Here is a 16,757-nt window from a genome sequence, read left to right as displayed (position 1 = left end):
AAATCTAAAAAGATTGTTAGCGGCATTCTATCTGCCGCATCCGTACACCCTGGGGAGCCCTGCCTCATGTTTCCCTACTTCCCCAGCATTTATCAAAAGGACCAAACAGGTCCCTCCCACTAACCCTTCTCAGCAAACAACGTCCCTTCTCCTCTCCTCTTCTGGCTCGGCAAACTCTGAGGAGGAGCCCCCTTCCTCCCCAGCCCCTACATGCCCTCTCTCTCTTTAAAACGGGTTTTAAACCCTCTCCTTTGGGTTTTTGCAACCCTGCTTTCTCTAGCATTAAATCTTAGCTGTCAGACTCTAGGCCATTCTTCAAGCTTCACTAGATCCTTCCTCTTGCTTTCCACGTTTTCCTGCTTATTGTATCCAACTTGCGTTACTCATACACTGTACCTCTTATTGACTTTTCTATGTTTACCATGAACAGCACTGCGAGCACTGCAACAGTAATATACACGTGCCAGTGTACTTTTAGTCTAGGCCTTCCTACTTTGATTAGCAACCCTTTTCTTCTCCGCTCCTTCTAACGCAGTTTTACTTCTTTTGCTAGGCCCAAATTCTATAACATTTTCTGGTAAGACTCATTTTCAAAGAAATTAAACAATCACTGAACTTTTTATCTCCGGTTACTCTTTTTGATATTTTCACAACACGGCAAAGGGAAACAGAAAAGGGAACATGCAAATGCTTCAATCCAGGATTTTTGCAGCTATCACAGTCACCCGGAGCCTGCTGGGTATTTAGCTGGCGAGTTACGGTCTGCAGACTGCACATGTTCTTATTGTTCGGCACTTGGCTGGACAACAACAACCTGCAAAGAATCTTTCAACCTCCTGCCCATTTAGAAAAAAGCATTTCAGTATGAAGCACATTTTTTAAATTAAATGTATGCATGCTATTCTCTAGCATCTTGCTGTGGCTGTCATCTCGCCACTGCCAGACTGTGTAAGGGTGCGCAAGAACTCAGGGAATCAGCAAGCAACCAGGAGCGCAAGGATTGGTGAACAGTGGACAGTCAAGGAGCTAATTAGTTATTTTTTAAAATGACATTTTAACTCAGCCAGTGAAAACATGTTTCTTCTTTTGGAGGAAAAAAAAACCCATTTACCTTTGCGTTTATGGAGTATGATAGATCAGAAACTGTCTGCTCTCTCCCAGTGACTCTGAATCTCTGAAGAACCCTTTCAGAAACTGTGCCCCACGCTAACTTCCTTGTGGCAACTTTCCACCAGAGGCTGGAGGGTAACCAAGGATGAAACTCAAACAAGAAGCCAGAAAAATCCTATAGATAAAGATATCTTTTTTGTCAGCTATTCTGCATGTCCAACTGTAGGGGCTTTCAGTCCTAATACTATGTCAGTGACACAGGGAGCATGAAGAAAAGGTGCCATGGACTTTCAGTGATAGCAGTTCCGGAGTTTACCTTTTAGTACCCTGCCTATCCCCACCCCATACGACGTGTGTGTCATGGTTACAATTTCCCCAGCTGAGAGGCAAAGACTGCGGCTCCTGCCAGTACCAGTCCAAGGGCACCCTTTGGTAGTCAATAGTATCATCCATGAATCCTTTTTTACCTGGAGGTGGAATTCAATGGATTACAAGATCCGAGGCAGCATGGGTTTTACCAGAGGTAGGTCTTGCCAGATGAATCTGATCAGTTTCTTTGACTGAGTTGGATCAGGTAAGAATGAAGGTGTAGTGTACTTGGATTGCAGTAAGTCCCTTGACATGGTTCCACACAGGTAACTTATAAACAAACTGAGCACCTTAAAGTGACTATGTTAGAAACTGATTGAGGGGGAGAAGATAAAGGGTAATAGTAAACTGAGATCACTCCAAGGAGGGAGGCATTACCAGTGGTGTGCCGCAGAGATCAGTCTTTGGACTGGTTCTTTTCAACATGTAAGCCCTGCCCCCTGGTAACACTCACTCCCCAAGTCCCCGCTAGAGTAGTCACTAACCTGGCCTTCTAATGTAAGGGCTGATTGTTAGCAGTGGGGCTAAAGGTTTACAAGAATAAAAAATTAGAAACCAAAATGTGAAGTTTTATACTTCTTTTTGATCACTAGGTAGACGTACACTCTCTTATTATACTTAGGGAGAAAACACAAACTCAAACTGGTGGTGTTAGATTAAATAAATCGGGGGATTTTGTTTTTAGGTTGCAGTATAACATTTTAGAAACAACCCAACAAGTCCAACAGGATCAACAACATATGTCAGATAAGTATAAATACAAAATTCACTTTGTCTATCCTTTAACTTATGTATTTTTTTTTAAGCATTGGTTCTTTAAATCCCTTGTATTTACAGGTACCAGGTTCATGACCTCCTGACGGAAGATTCTATGAAAACGTCAGGTAAGTAAATTTTTTCTTGTTCCATCTCTATTATTTTTTTTTCTCTCTTTTTCCTTTCATAAATTTCTCAGTCTTTATGCATAACCTCTAAAACTCTTTCTGGTCCTTTCTCCTTTTCCTACAAAAATGTTTTATTGGCTTTGTTTTAGTGAGCTCACCAATTGAACACCGGTGGGTTTTTTTTCTTTCAGATTCCGCTTCTTCTCTTCAGAGACTCAAGTTTTCTCCATTGCAGGTCTTCCTCTGACCCCTACTGCCTATCTTTAAAAACTAATTTAAAAAAAAACTATCTATTCTAAGTTGTCACTTAAAACCTAACTAATACAAATAAACAAAAGAATTATAAGCCCTCTAACTATAGCCTTAACAAGACTCTAAAAAAAATGTAAATAAATTATAGGGGCTCTTTATGCATCAGCATAGTTTACTTGTGCACTTATGCTGGACCTCTTTAGAGGGCAATAATTCATAGCTTTATAGTTACAGGCACTTAGACAACAACTATACTCCCCTCGGGTACAGCTCGGAAATGGCCAATCTTTAACCTGTGCCTCAGCTTCTACAATATTTCTCCAATCTTAGGAAATTCCCTTTCAATCAATACAGGATCCTCAGACTCCTAAAGGTTTCCTTTATACTCAGGCGGCAGCAGCAGCTTAAAAGTGGCTCTGTCTTCCTATCAGTCATACATCACCCCAGCATAAAGGGTTTAAAAATCAATCGACTTCAGAGAGGAAGGTTTGTTACATTAAACTAGTCCACTGTCGATTTAGAACTAACAAACTTCAATAAACCCCTTTATTTTATTTATTTATTTTTAAAGAGTCCCTACCACATTCATGCGCTAGAGCCAAACTCCCGCGGGGCTCTTTAAGTTAACTAGGACACACACTCCCACCCCCACACTCTCAAGACTGTCAAATAAACCTACAAAAATGCCTTTTAGAGAAAGGATCTTCACATACACCTCTTATCTCTCTCAAGGCTGCCCACCCACTGTTTAAAATGTCCCACTTAGAATTCTGACAGCAGCCATTCCGAGCTCGTGACAGCCACCGACAGAACTCTTCACTCAAACAGCCACATACATACATCATTCACACGCACCTAAACACGCTCCCTTTTTTTTTTTTTTCCTACCTCTTTTTTGAAGTTTTCTTCTTTAAATATATTTTTCCTCTCCCCTGCACCAACCTCCCAGCCTGAGATCCATGGACTTTACATTTCTTTTTTAAACCATAGGGGTTACAGTAAGAGACATTGCAGAATGATTGTCGGGGAAAGCTTTGTCCTTTTGCAGATGATAATCTACAACAGGGTTGACAGCCAGGAAGGTGTGGAATACAGGAGGCTCTAGCGAAGTTCTAGGAATGGTCTGGAGTCAGGCAGCTAAGATTTAATGCTGAAAATGCAGAGTCCTGCATTTGGGCTGCAATTCAGGGGTGAAACTCTTCTACACACGAAAGAAGAATGAGATCTGAGGGTGATCATATCTGATGATCTTAAGGTGGCCAAACAGGTGGATAAAGTGACAGCAAAAGCCAAAAAGATGCTTGGCTGCGTTGAGAGGAATGGTCAGCAGAAAAAAAGCAGGTGATATTGCCAGTGTATAAGTGCCCAGTGAGACCTCACTTAGAATAAATAAAGTGAACTCTTCTGGAGACCGCACCTTCAAAAGGATATAAACAGGATGGAGTCGGTCCACAGGGTGGCTACTAAAACGTTCAGTAGTTTTCGTTCTAAAGCATACAGGGATATACAAAGATCTAAACATGTATACCTTAAAGGAAAGGCAAGATAGGGGAGATATGATGGAGATGTTTAAATACTTCCATGACTTATCTCTTTCAATGGAAAGGAGACTCTACAACCAGGGATCATAGGACGAGGGTGAAAGGACCTAGACTCAGGAGTAAGCTAAGGAAGTATTTCTTTACAAAATGGGTGGTGGATGCATGAAACATTTTCTCTGTGGAGGTGATGGAGACAAGGAGTGTATATGAATTCAAAAAAAGCATGGGACAGACACAGGAGATCTCTGAAGGAGTAATAGAGAATATAAAGATGAATATTTAGTGGATGGACAGACTAGATAGACTGTGTGGGGTTTTTTTTCTGCCATTCTGTTTCTGTTATCTGATCTGCAGAATAGTAAAAGCCTCAGCAAAAACTACTGCCTTTACATTTTTCCTGAAGTGTTTTATATCCATCTCTGCCCTAAATGATTCAGCAAGGCAATCCACATCATTGGACCTGATACTGCAAATGTTATATCCCTTGTCTTACACAGGCGATCAGCTTTCAGTAGAGGAATTTCAAGGAGATTCTTGTCTTGTGAATATAGTCATTGATTCTGAACATAAATTTTTAATAATGCACTAATGCTGTATGGAGCTTTTGAGTTCAATACTCTATGAATTAGCGTGAGGATTTTAAATTTCACCCTCCATGCTACCCTTAGCCAGTGTAATTCATAAAGTATTGGGGAAATATGTTAGTTTCAGCTAACTCCCATTAATACTCTGGTGGCAGAAGTTTGTACCATCTGAAGAGCTTGTAATGTTGTACCTGGCAAATCAATATATACTGAATTACAGTAATCCAGGTTCGAGATGCCCAATGCCTGTAATTCTGTTGAAAATATTTAATGTTTAAGAAAGGTCTAAGTCTCTGTTGCATCCGCAATTTATAGAGCGCACTTTTAACACGTGTATTCTCCTGTGGCTTGAAGGATAACGTTGAATCAAATATCTCAGTCAGGTTATGGAACCTGGGTAGAAATCGGTGTCTTGAAATCTCCCACCTGAATATATGAAGATAAATCTATATAAAAGAGGTAAGAAAAGAACCGAGAAAGCACAGAGTCCCGAAATCCAAGTGAGGATGGAATGGAGTAGGTGGTGATCAACAATGTCAAAAGGAACCAGATAGATCAAGGAGGGAAAGGACTGAAGGCCCTTTGTTTTAGCCATAAACAGGTCCATCGGAGCCTTTGGCAAGGGCTGATTCTGTGGAATGTAGAGGGCAAAAGCGCCAGACTGCAGTGGATCCAGAACTGAAAGAAAGTCAAGACAATGGAGGTGGACAGCAAAAGAGAGGGAGATGGGACGACAGCTGGGCAGGTACGGTCCAGTGAGGGTTTATTTGAAGAGTGATGTGATCACAGCATGCTTGAAGGCAGCAGGAATGCAGGAATAGCAGCATTGGAAAGTGATAGATTGAGGATGTGACAGATGGAAAGGTTAATTTCAGTGAAAGCAGAGCAGAGCTACTGGGCGGGAATGGGTTCAAAGGAACAAGTTGTGAGTTTGGAGGAAGAGAGAAAATGGGTAGTTTCCTCCACTGTGAGGCTGGGGGAAGAGCAGAGGAATGAAGCTCCCCCCCTCTTCTTCACAATTACTTCTGCCATTTGCTTTTCTTCCCTCATTTTGCCCGCTCCCACTGCTACAACCATTCCCCCCCCCCCCCCCCCCCAGCCAACACACAGTGCCAGAAACAGCTAGTAGGGCAGGGACAGGTAACTGGAGGCCGCAGGGAGGAGGGAGAGAGCTGCTACACGAGATGAGGCGGCAGAGGTGGCAGCTCCAGGATTGGTTTCCCATGACAAAAGGTAAATTCTGCAACAGCTGTAGCACAACTAGCCTAAACAGAGTGCCTGGATTATTAAAGTTAGTTTTGCTTTCAAAAGATCCAACAGGTTGAAATGATGCTTTTAAAAGCTGCCTCTACTTCCAGAGGGTGCACAGAACCGTACCTCTGTGCATTTCATCACAACTTGGTTTCATTCAGCTCTTGCCCAAGGCTGCATTAGGACCCAGCTTCTCAGAAAGGTGACACTGCTTCTCTCCTGTGACCCATGCAATGATGGGAAAGGGAGGACGAGAACCTCAGAAGCATTATTATTAGCTGAACAGCCTTACATTCAAGAGCTCCACGCTGTCATGTCAGGCTAGCACTCGGCAGCTTATTTTCACTTCACAGAACAAATCCCTAAGTTGCACAGCACTCGTTTCCCCACTGCAAGCAAAGCATCAGAGTTAGGCTTAACAGAAGCGGAGCTCAGAGCAGAAAGCGAAACCGATTACTTCACAGCTTCATCCCTAGAAAACTCAACCCAAGATTTTTTCGCGGGGCAAAAGTCCCACGTCACAGATTCACGTTTCGTTTCTAATTAAAACAAAACAAAACTGGTTTAAGACAGAGAGAAAAAAAAAATGAAACGGAAGAAGGCAGAAAACTGCATGCAGGAGGCTTACCGTCGCCGGCGCTCAGGTACTCCACCACGTCGCACACCATGGCGGGGATGCCGTCCCGGGCCAGCCCCTGCTGCTCCCGCAGCTCCGCCAGGGGGGCGCCGAACACTCTCCGCACCGCCGGGCAGCCGTGCTGGGCCGCCAGCCTCTTCATGTCCTCCCTCAGCCTCGCCGCCGTCTTGCTTTGCTTGAAGGAGCAGAGGAAGAGAGAGCAGTCAGCCAGGCTTACGACGGGCGGCTGCATGGCGGCTCCAGACTGCCGCGGCATGGCAGACGGGCAGGGTCTCCCTCCCCCCACCCCAGCAGGCTGCGGGCCGGCTCCTCTCCCCGCAGGGCTCAAGCCCGGAGGAGGAGGAGCTCGCCCGGAGGAGGAGGAGAGGCTATTTACAGGAGGCGAGCTCCAGTACCAGGGCAACCGCTGGGTGGGAAGCAGCAGCCACGTCAGTCTCGGAAACAGTGTTGATGACACTTAAGAGACCACAGCCGCTAACCTGATAAAATGGAGGACGCTTGTAGGAGCTTTATGGTTCATGAGACTGAGGATAGCAAAGGAGGAAAGCCATAGGTTTGGTTTTTTTTTTTTTTATTTTGGTCGGGGTGGGAGCCCAAAATTAATTTCATATAAAAGGGCTGCTGCGTCTGCTTCGATTACAAGATGTGTGAACATTTCACACTGCCTTCTTTGGTACCAGAAGTTGCACATGGTTATGACAACGATTATGTGGCTTTCTGAATATCATTAAATATTAGAGAGAGCTTTTCCCTATAGGAAACTAGAAAAGAAATGGAGATGGCGGCAGAGCAGCTTTAAAAAATGCTTGATGGCATCACAGTGGCCTTAGATCTCCCTGAGATTTCAACTGAACCTGAGCTATTAAAGGGTCCCTAAAGCCGGTCCCGGCCGTAAACCAGTCTGGTTTTCACGATTTCTGCAATGAATATGCAGGAGACGTATTTGCACGCACTGCTTCATTGCATACAAATCCATCTCATGCATATTAATTATGGTAAAACCGAAACCCGGACAGGTTGACAGCCCTCCAGAACCAGATTTGGGAATCTCCTGCCCTTTTGGAAAGAAGTGTAGGGACGAGTGATCACAGACATAGGAAAAAAATGCTAGCTAGCCAGGGGGCAGGGAGTGCTCGAATGTGGCAGAGATTTGAAGGAAAGTGGGTGTAAATTGCTCAATAGTTATTAGGGGGGAATCCAACAGATACACTTAGTGGGGAGGGGGAACAGGCATGATGAGCTTTCAAGAGCAGTTTCCTTCTAGGAAACTAGGCTAAACAAAGGTGTGGCCTAGCACAGCCATTTGTCAGTATGAAATGGACTAACTTCAACATATGAAAATGTCACAAATCTTCCTCCTTGTTTTTACGTGTTTCCAGTTGCAAGTGTTGCTGGATAAAATAGATGTTACACAATACTTGGTGAAGTTCACACATACATACACACACAGGGGTTTTGGCTCCATTTGAAAAGCCATCTGCAGGAAAAGGGGAGCAGGCAGGGGCAGCTCACAGCAAGCTGCTGCCTGAGGCCAGGGATGTGATGGTGCTCCTCCCCCCCCCCCCCCAAGACATGGGGCAGGTCAAATCACCAAAAGGGCCAAGAGAAGGGACAGAGGGGACCCCGGTTGGTGTTCTGATGAGAGGAGAATGGGGAGATCCCCCATGGAGTTTTGCCAAGTGATAGTCCCTTGAAGTCTGGCCCTTTCGGTGACTTGAAATGCTTGGGAAAGCGGAAGGCAAGGGTCTCAGGTATGGCAGACAGAGTCACTGAAGATATTTCTAGGAAGCAGACAACCCTGCTACACTCCCAAGAATCCTACCTCCTGTCTCCAACCCTTCCCCAGCATCTTCCCCCTGGAGCAATGGGAGATAAGTGAATGGTGGACAGGGGCGGATTGTAGGAAAATATCAGGCTGGTGGATTTTTTTTTTTTTTAAACAGGCCCATGTGATTCAATGACTCCCAAAAGCACACCAAGCTGACCCTAGAGAGGTACATTATGTGACCTGAAACACATATGCATCTACTCTTAGCCATGAGCCCAAAAATCTCCAGTAACAAGGCTGCTCGCCCCTTCCCCAGTTTCACACTTACCTTCACCCAATCTTCAAATTTCTGCTTTAATCCCCCAACCCACCACCCCAGCTTTTCTTTTTTTTGTAGGTAACCTTAACCTACCTATAGGTTACAACTGGTGCATTCGGCTGCTGGGTTCTGCAGCACTTTGTTGTCCTGGTGATTGTGGGACAGCTGCAATGTGATGGTTTCAGCCAGTCCCTCTCTCCTTCAGATTTTGTTTTGTTTTGTTTTAAACTGTACTGGATTCACTGAGGCAAAAAAAAACAAAACCCTGTTTCTTCTCAGGGCAGTGCTGTTTGAGTCATAGTGCTTGCACATTAACCTTACTTTCCCTTCTTCCATCTCTGAGGCTACAGGCAGACAGTTTCAACAGGATGGAAACAGAGCTCTGTCACTTTAGGACTGGTAACAGGCTGCTTTTTTTTCTCCCTAGGAAGGGCCATTTTGGTTCGTAGCAGGTGACAGCCCGGGAGCAGCAGATCGCTCCTGGGCGCCCCCCCCCCCCCAAATTGAACCACCAGGGGTTTTCGTGAGTCTTGTGGGGGTGAGGGAGGGGCCATTTGGGGCGGCGCAGGAGGTGGGGGTGTGGCGGCATGTGGTCCCCACCCCTGAAAGTAGGAGTCAGGGCTGTGACCGGGGACGGCGCAAGTCAGAAGGTGCCTAGGGTGCCTAATCCCCTTGCACAGGCCCTGAGTTTTCAAAATAGCATATACTGTGCATATGCCTTTTTACACATGCGTTATTTTTGCAAATGTCTTTTGAAAATTTACATCTATATGTTTAAAATGGCCAATTTATTTTATGACACTCTAGGCAAGTTATAATCTTACATGCATAAAACCATAAATCATACATACCTATCCTATTTCATGATTTTGTTTCATATTTTATGAGAGTGTAATATTTCTGTTTTCCCATAGTTGTACTGCATACAGAGTCTGGCTTCTTGCAGTTTCTGTCTGAATATTTTTATTTGTACTTTATAGTCTCTAACTCTACATTTGGTGAAAGTCTGTGTTCTGCATATGTGGCTGAGGTGAGGTATTCTGGTAGTGTATAGTTTCTGCATAGCCTGGCTTGTTTGTTTTCCTAATAGAAGGTGTATTGATGTTTTAGGGTTTGATGTAATATTTGCAGTGTTGCCGTTTCATAGGGTTATTGCTGTTTGAATGCTGGTAGTTAGTGCTGTTTTGGTATGGGAGGTTTATTGTATTCTAATTGTAATTCTGTTTACTCATGAATCTTTGAGGGCCAAGCCCACACCCTACATGCGGTTCACTAGGTCAAATACCACAAGGGTTCCAAGTGTCTTTTTTGAAGGGTTTTCTGGTTGGCATCACAGCAGTGCTTGTAAATATAATATACATGTTGTCATACTTTTACTTCAGAAGACTGAAGGTCCCTTTTCATGTAGAATCTGTTTTAAATGCATAATTTTTAATTGTGGATGAGAAGGGTGGAGCCAGGAGAGGCAAGGTTGTAAGTTTTGCCTAGCATACCTAATACCCTTGCACCAGACCTTAGTTCCTGACACATATCTGCCATCGGGGTGGATTGGCCTATCGGGGGAATCAAGTATGGTCCGGTAGGCCGGTTAGGTTGGTCACGTGTCATTTCCTCTGACTTCTTTGTGGCTCAACTGAACTAGCAGTTAGCTCCTTGTCTTTGTGTGCAGACGTGCTGGGCTTCAATTTCAGAGGGAGCAAAGGCAGGCTGGTACTTGTTGCAGGTAAGCCAGTATCTTGATGACCCTGCCTGCTGCATATATTTAAAAAAAAAAAAAAATTAATTGCTGCGCTGGTTTTCTAGTCAGAGCACTGCCTGTCTTTGGCCTGCCTCGTTGATGCTCCAGTCAGAGCTACAGTGTCCTGGCCCCAGTCCGCCTTCCTGTCTCTCCCACTTTCTCCTCTTTTTTTTTTTTTTTTAAATAATTGGATGAGCTATCAGCCTCAGGGCCCTTCCTAGGGAGAAAAAAAGCAGCCTATTGCCAGTCCTGCAGTAACAGAGCTCTGTTTCCATCCGATTGAAATTGTCTGCCTGTAGCCTCAGAGATGGAAGAAGGGAAAGTAAGGTTGTGCAAGCACTATGACTGAAAACAGCACTGCCCTGAGACAAGAAACGGGGGGGGGGGGGGTGTTGCCTCAGAGAATCCAGTAAAGTTAAAAAAAAAAAAATCTGTGAAGGAAAGAGGAACTAGCTGGGACCATCTCACTGCAGCTCTCCCACTATCACCAGGACAACAAAGTGCTGCAGAACCCAGCAGCTGAACATACCATTGAATTGTCCATAGGATGTACTCCCACAAATGCACTTTATGCAAGCATATGACTTTTGAAAATTGCTGTGATAGCATGTTACATTTATACGTATAACTCCTTTGAAAATTACTTTCTCAAGGACAGATTTTAAAAGGCCTGTGCACGTAAAATCTGGGGTTTATGCGCATGGCCAGGCCTTGTGCGTGCTGCGCAAATTTTCAAAGGGGCCTGGTCACGCGGGTAAACCCCAGTATGCACACAAGTGCCGGGCCTCTTCAAAGGAGAGGGCCAGGATTCGAGGAGGGGGCAGAGGCCGGCTAGGATAGCGGCCATTAGCTGCTGTTCCGGGAAAGTGCGTGCTGGCAGCTGACCGGCGCATGTAAATTACTTCTGGTCCCAAGAAGCAGCAAGTAATGAAATGAAAACAAAACAAAACAGGCAAGGTAGGTTAGCTTTAGACGGTGGGGAGGAGAGGGGAAGGGGAGGGAAGGTTAGGCAGGGGGTTAGGGAACTGGGGAAAGCCCTATTGCGTCACCACGCATACTTTGCATAAATTCAATCCCCCTTGTACGCCTGCGTGCGGCCACCTGACTTTATAACACGCGCACACCAGCGCGCACGTTATAAAATCCGTGCAATCATGTGTGCGCACCGGGAACTGTGCACATGTTATAAAAATCTACCCCTAGCTGTATAAGAACTGACTGATAATAGCTAGAGAAGAGAGAGATTGCTTCCAGATATGATAGAGCAGACTGATTCCTAGGAAAATGTAAACTATATGGTATATATATATATATATATATATATATATATATATATATATATATATATATATGCAGTAAATGTTTTGGCGAAGGGGTAGTAGTACGTGAGATTAGGCTTATTTTTTTTGTGTCATTTTTTGGCAAAGCACTAAGGACTATGTCACCTCTGCATTTTTTTTTTGTTTTTTTTAGGAAATAACCTGCCAGTTCTTTAGTTAAAAGTCCCCTGCAAAATTTCCTGTAATTTTTTGGTAGGACACATTTAAAGGTACAGCTCTAAAATCAGTTTTTGCACCCTGTCAGTGAAAAAGTTCGGGGATAAAACTTTGACAAATTTTTCCCAGTTTGGGTCTCAAAATTACCAAAGATTCACAGTGCATTGAAAAAATTTGCAAGAGCATCATGGAATAGATGCAGAACAAATAGTGCAAAATTTGCATAACATGCATGGAAAAAACCATTATTTTTCATATTTCACTAAGGGAAAACACACTTCTAGAGTCCTGAGATTTGGTCTTTCAACTGCATATTATAAATCAAAATTTAACTCTGAAAAGGGAGACCATGATAAAATGAGAAAAATGGTTAGGAAAAGTGCAAAGGTTAAGATTTTAGATCAGGCATGGGCGTTGTTTCAAAATACCATCTTGGAAACCCAGACCAGATGTATTCCACGCTTTAGAAAAGGTGGAAGGAAGGCTAAATGACTACCAACTTGGTTAAAAGGAGAGGTGAGAGAGGCTATTTTAGCCAAAAGAATATCTTTCAAGAAATGGAAAAGGGATCAAATAAAGACAACAGGAAACACACTGGCCAGTAGAAAGCAAAGCATTAGGGAAAGCAAGGACATAATTTGAAAAGAAGCTTGCCGTGGAAGCAAAAACTCAAAATGAAAACTTTTTCAAGTACATTCGGAGCAAAAAGCCTGCAAGGGAGTCAGTTGGACTGTTAGTTGATCAAGGGGTAAAAGGGGCACTAAGGGAAGACAAGACCATAGCAGAGAGATTACATGAATTCTTAGAAGCTTTCTTTACTGAGGAAGATGTAAGGCAGGTAACCCATGCTAGAAGTATTTTTAAAATTGATGATTAAGAACATAAGAAATTGCCATGCTGGGTCAGACCAAGGGACAATCAAGCCCAGCATCCTGTTTCCAACAGAGGCCAAAACGAGGCCACAAGAACCTGGCAATTACCCAAATACTAAGAAGATCCCATGCCTCTGATGCAATTAATAGCAGTGGATATTCCCTAAGTAAATTTGATTAATAGCCGTTAATGGACTTCTCCTCCAAGAACTTATCCAAACCTTTTTTGAACCCAGCTACACTAACTGCACTAACCACATCCTCTGGCAACAAATTCCAGAGCTTTATTGTGCATTGAGTGAAAAAGAATTTTCTCCGATTAGTCTTAAATGTGCTACTTGCTAACTTCATGAAATGTCCCCTAGTCCTTCTATTATTCGAAAGTGTAAATAACCAAGTCACATCTACTCGTTCAAGACCTCTCATGATCTTAAAAACCTCTATCATATCCCCCCTCAGCCGTCTCTTCTCCAAGCTGAACAGCCCTAACCTCTTCAACCTTTCCTCATAGGGGAGCTGTTCCATCCCCTTTATCATTTTGGTTGCCCTTCTCTGTACCTTCTCCCTCGCAACTATATCTTTTTTGAGATGCGGCAACCAGAATTTTGTACACAGTATTCAAGGTGCGGTCTCACCATGGAGTGATACAGAGGCATTATGACATTTTCCGTTCTATTAACCATTCCCTTCCTAATAATTCTTAACATTCTATTTGCTTTTTTGACTGCTGCAGTACACTGAGCCGACGATTTTAAAGTATTATCCACTATGATGCCTAGATCTTTTTCCTGAGTGGTAGCTCCTAATATGGAACCTAACATGTAACTACAGCAAGGGTTATTTTTCCCTATATGCAACACCTTGCACTTGTCCACATTAAATTTCATCTGCCAGATTCAGAGGAAATGAAACAAATCTCAGTGAACCTAGAAGAGGTGACAGGGGAAATTGGCAAACTAAAGAGTAGCAAATCACCTGGACTGGATGATATACATCCCAGAATGCTGAAAGAATTGAAAATTGAAATTGCAGATCCACTATTAGTAATCTGAAAACTACCTTTAAAATCAGCTACGTTATCTGGAGAGTGGCCAACATAACACTAGTTTTTAAAAAGAGTTCCAGTGATGATCTAGGAAATTCCAGACCCGTGAGACTGACATCAATGCTGAAAAAATGGTTGAAACTATTATAAAGAAAGTTACTGAACATAGACATAGGCATAGTTTAATGAGACAAAGCCAACATGGATTTAGCTAAGGGAAGTCTTGCCTCACCAATCTGCTACATTTTTTTGAAGGCGTGAACAAACATGTGGATTAAGATAAACATGTTGATATGAGTTAACTGGATTTTCAGAAAACATTTTACAAAGTTCCTCATAAGAGATTCTTGAGGAAACTAAAAAGTCATGGGATAGGAGGCAATGATCTATTTTGGACTGAGAACTGCTTAAAAGATAGAAAACAGAATAGGGCTAAATGGTCAATTTTCTCAATGGAGAAAAGTGAGTAGTCCCAGGATTTCTACTAGGACCACTGCTTTTTAACATATTTATAAATGACCTAGATATAAGAACAATGAATGAGGTGATCAAATTTGTTGATACAAAATTATTTAAAGTTGTTAAATCACAAGAGGATTGTGAAAAGTTGCAGGAGGACCTTGCGAGACTGAGCATCCGAATGACAGATGACATTCATGTGGTCAAGTACAAAAATGATGCACATAGGGAAGCGCAACCCAAATTATAGCTACAAAATGCAAGTTTCCACATTGGGAGTCACCACCCAGGAAAAGGATCTAGGCGGCGTCGTGGATAATATGTTGGCCTCCACCACACATTGAGCAGAGGATTTCAAGAAAGTAAACAGAATGTTAGAAATTATTAGGAAAAGAATGGAGAATAAAACAGAGGGTGTCATAATGCCTCTATCGCTCCATGGGGAGACTGCACCTTGAGTATTGTGCCCAATTCTGGGCACCACATCTCGAAAATGATATAATGGAATTAGAAAAGGTACAGGGAAGGGCAACCAAAATGATAAAGGTGATGGAATGGATCCCCTATGAGAAAAGGCTAAAGAGATTAGGGCTGTTCAGCTTGGAGAAGAGACGGCTGAAGGGAGGTATGATAGAGGTTTATAAAATAATGAGTGGAATGAAACAGGTAAATGCAAATCTGTTTTCTCTTTCAGAAAGTACAAAGAATAGGGGAAATGCCTTTACTACATCCTCTGGCAATGAAACCCAGAGCTTAATTGTACATTGAGTGAAAAAGACTTTTCTCCGATTTGTTGCTAACTTCATGGAGTGTCCCCTAGTTTTTGTATTATTTGAAAGAGTAAATAACCAATTCACATTTACCGGTTCTATTGCACACATGATTTTATAGACTTCTATCATATCCCTCCCTCAGCCATCTCCTCTCCAAACTGAACAGCACTAACCTCTTTAGCCTTTCCTCATCGAGGAGCCAATCCATCCCCCTTATTTGGTCACTAATCCCTGTACCTTCTTCAGTTCAACTATATCTTTTTTTGGGATGCGGCGACAAGAATTGCAGATAGTACTCTAGGTGGAGTCTCACCATGGAGCAATACACAAGTCTTCTGACATTCTCCATTTTATTCTCCATTCTTTTCCTAATAATTCCTTAGCCAAGGATTTCAAAATGCTGTCCACGATGATGCCTAGATACCTTTTCACTATGTGCATCACTTAAATTTCATTTGCCATTTGAATGCCCCGCCTCTCAATCTTGCAAGGTCCTCCTGCAATTTCTCACAATCTGCTGTGATTTAACAAATTGGAATAACTTTGCATCATCTGCATACTTGATCACCTCACTTGTTGTACCCTTTTCTAGATCATTTATACCTTCCTGCTATATGTAAAATCCATTTTCACTCCATGTGAAGTAGTTGGAGAGTCAATGCATGGACACTTCAGAATGGTTTCTTTAACAATAATGACAGCTGCATATTCTTTCATGACAAAATCATCATAGTTTCCTTATTTGGCAGCACTAAATAACATTGACATATACAAAGATAATAAAATCAAAACATATCCAACTGCTGAATAAGGTTAATATCAATGCTTTCAGTGAGGAGCAATTATCCGGTGAAATCAGCCTGCTATTCTTCTTACGTATAACTGTTTACATTTACATTTCCTACAAGAAAATCTGTTTTAATGACTGTTTCAGAGCCAGAGGGATTCTACAGTGTATAAGTAGAGATGATAATGCCCCATACAAGTCGTTAGTGAGACGTCCCCTGAATAATGGGTTCAATTCCGGAGGGTATATCTCCGCATGGATATATAGACTGGGTGGAGGCAGTTCAGAAAAAAGCTATTAAAAAGCTGTTTGAAATGAGACTGAAGGAGGTGAACATGCGAAGTTGGAAAAAACTCAAGCATCTAAACGTTTACACCTGGTTCCTGCTGAAGGAGCAGCAGTGGCCCTCAGCAACACACTGTTAACCGGGGCTGAATGGAGTAGCAGCAGCCCCTGGGCTAGAAAGAACAGCAACGGACCCAAGTTGAAAAAATCATCAACAGTTCTGAGCTGAGAAGAAGTGCCAGGATCGGGACATGTGGAAGTAGAGAAGAAAGGTTGTGAGGAGAAGATGTATGCTAATGCCAGACGTCTAAGAAGTAAGATGGGAGAATTAGAATGTATAGCAGTGAATAATGACATAGACTTAATTGGCATCTCAGAGACATGGTGGAAGGAGGATAACCAATGGGACAGTGCTATACCGGGGTACAAATTATATCGCAATGATAGAGAGGAGCACCCGGGAGGTGGTATGGCACTTTATGTCCGGGATGGCATAGAGTCCAACAGGATATACATTCTGCATGAGACTAAATGCAAAATTGAATCTTTATGGGTAGAAATCCCTTGTGTGTCAGGGAAGACTATAG

General features: G+C 42.9%; 1 protein-coding gene across 9 annotated transcripts in view; it reads right to left on the bottom strand.

The window, feature by feature from the left end:
- FAM13A (family with sequence similarity 13 member A) overlaps window positions 1–16,757 on the bottom strand; it is a 505,365-nt gene that overhangs the window by 465,027 nt on the left and 23,581 nt on the right. For all 9 annotated transcript variants that reach the window (XR_003856193.1, XM_029597821.1, XM_029597782.1 and 6 more), the window contains exon 2: window positions 6,620–6,803. Coding sequence is in view for 8 of the 9 variants with exons in the window: in XM_029597821.1 (XP_029453681.1) it covers window positions 6,620–6,803 (184 nt within the window). In the remaining variant the exon portion in view is untranslated. The remainder of the gene's footprint in view (window positions 1–6,619; window positions 6,804–16,757) is intronic.

Source organism: Rhinatrema bivittatum, chromosome 1 (assembly GCF_901001135.1).
Source record: "Rhinatrema bivittatum chromosome 1, aRhiBiv1.1, whole genome shotgun sequence".
Classification (NCBI taxonomy): domain Eukaryota; kingdom Metazoa; phylum Chordata; class Amphibia; order Gymnophiona; family Rhinatrematidae; genus Rhinatrema; species Rhinatrema bivittatum.
This window is presented reverse-complemented; position numbering and strand designations above follow the sequence as displayed.